At 40.8% G+C, this 1,240-nt stretch overlaps 1 protein-coding gene across 1 annotated transcript in view; it reads left to right on the top strand.

Annotated features, from left to right (window-relative positions):
• Nucleotides 1–235, top strand: part of LOC103610395 — a 34,741-nt gene extending 34,506 nt beyond the window's left edge. Inside the window, exon 5 of the mRNA XM_008594572.1 lies at nt 5–235. Coding sequence (XP_008592794.1) covers nt 5–235 — 231 coding nt within the window. The remainder of the gene's footprint in view (nt 1–4) is intronic.
• Nucleotides 236–1,240: the final 1,005 nt, after the last annotated feature.

Below are 1,240 nucleotides of genomic sequence, written 5' to 3'. Positions count from 1 at the left end.
TCAGGGTATTAGCAAGTGGTTAGCTTGGTATCAGCAGAAACCAGGTAAAGCTCCTAAACTCCTGATCTATGATGCATCCAGTTTGGAAAGTGGGGTCCTCTCAAGGTTCAGTGGCAGTGGATCTGGGACAGATTTTACTCTTACCATCAGCAGCCTGGAGTCTGATGATTTTGGAACCTATTACTGTCAACAGCATAATAGTAACCCTCCCACAGTGTTACAAGCCCGATCATAAACCCCCCAGGGAAGCAGAAGTGTGAGGCTGTGGCTTCCCCAGCTGCCCCTCCTGGTGCCTCCATCTGATGAGAGTGTTTCTCAGATGCAGCCATGCTCTGAAGGTCACTGGAAGGTTTTGATAGAAGGGTCAGGGAGGCTCCTCTGAACCCTAACCCTCCTTCTTTCTCCTCAGCCCCAGCAGCACAGACATGACAGTGTCTTTCCCAGTTTTTTGAAGAACAGAGATCATAACATCTGAGGAGTTTGAGTTATGACATTTGTTGGGATTTATTCAACAAAAAAAGTAGTCACTCTAGCTATTTCAAGCAGAATTTTTTTTTCTTTTTAAATACAGGTAATGAGAGTCTAAACTACATGCTTTACAATGAAACTAGACCCGTACCTCTCACCATATTCCAAAGTCAACTCAAAAGAGAATAAAGACATAAACATACATTTTGAAACTATAAAATTCCTAAAAGAAAACATACAGGAAACACTTCAGAAAGTAGTACTGGGCNCATCTCATCCCAGTTAGACTGGCCATTTTCAAAGGGATAGAGATCAACACATGCTGGTGAGGATGCAGAGAAAGTGGAGCCACTGTTGGTGGGACTGTAAATTGGTACAGCCATTAAGGAAAATTATAAGAATTTTCTCAAGCAACTACCGACAGAACTGTCATATGACCCAGCAGGGTATATAAACAAAGGAATGGACGTCATCATGTCCAAGTGACACATGCACTCCCAGGGTTACTGCAGCTCTATTTACAATAGCCAAGTGTTGGAACCAACATAAATGTCCATTGGCGGATGACCAGATAAGGACAATGTGCTATATTTACACAATGAAATACTACTCTGCCATGAAAAAGAAAGAAACACTGTCATTCACAACAACACGGATGAACTTAGAGAAAATCATGTTAAGTAAAAAAAAGCCAGGCATAGAAAAAGAAATACCGTATGTCCTCACTCATATGTCTGAGCAAAAAAAAAAATTAAAAAAAAATTAAAAAAAA

This window comes from Galeopterus variegatus, unplaced genomic scaffold (genome assembly GCF_000696425.1).
Source record: "Galeopterus variegatus unplaced genomic scaffold, G_variegatus-3.0.2 Scaffold11079, whole genome shotgun sequence".
Classification (NCBI taxonomy): Eukaryota; Metazoa; Chordata; class Mammalia; order Dermoptera; family Cynocephalidae; genus Galeopterus; species Galeopterus variegatus.
Note: the sequence above shows the minus strand (reverse complement) of the source record. Positions and strands in the feature narration are given on the sequence as shown.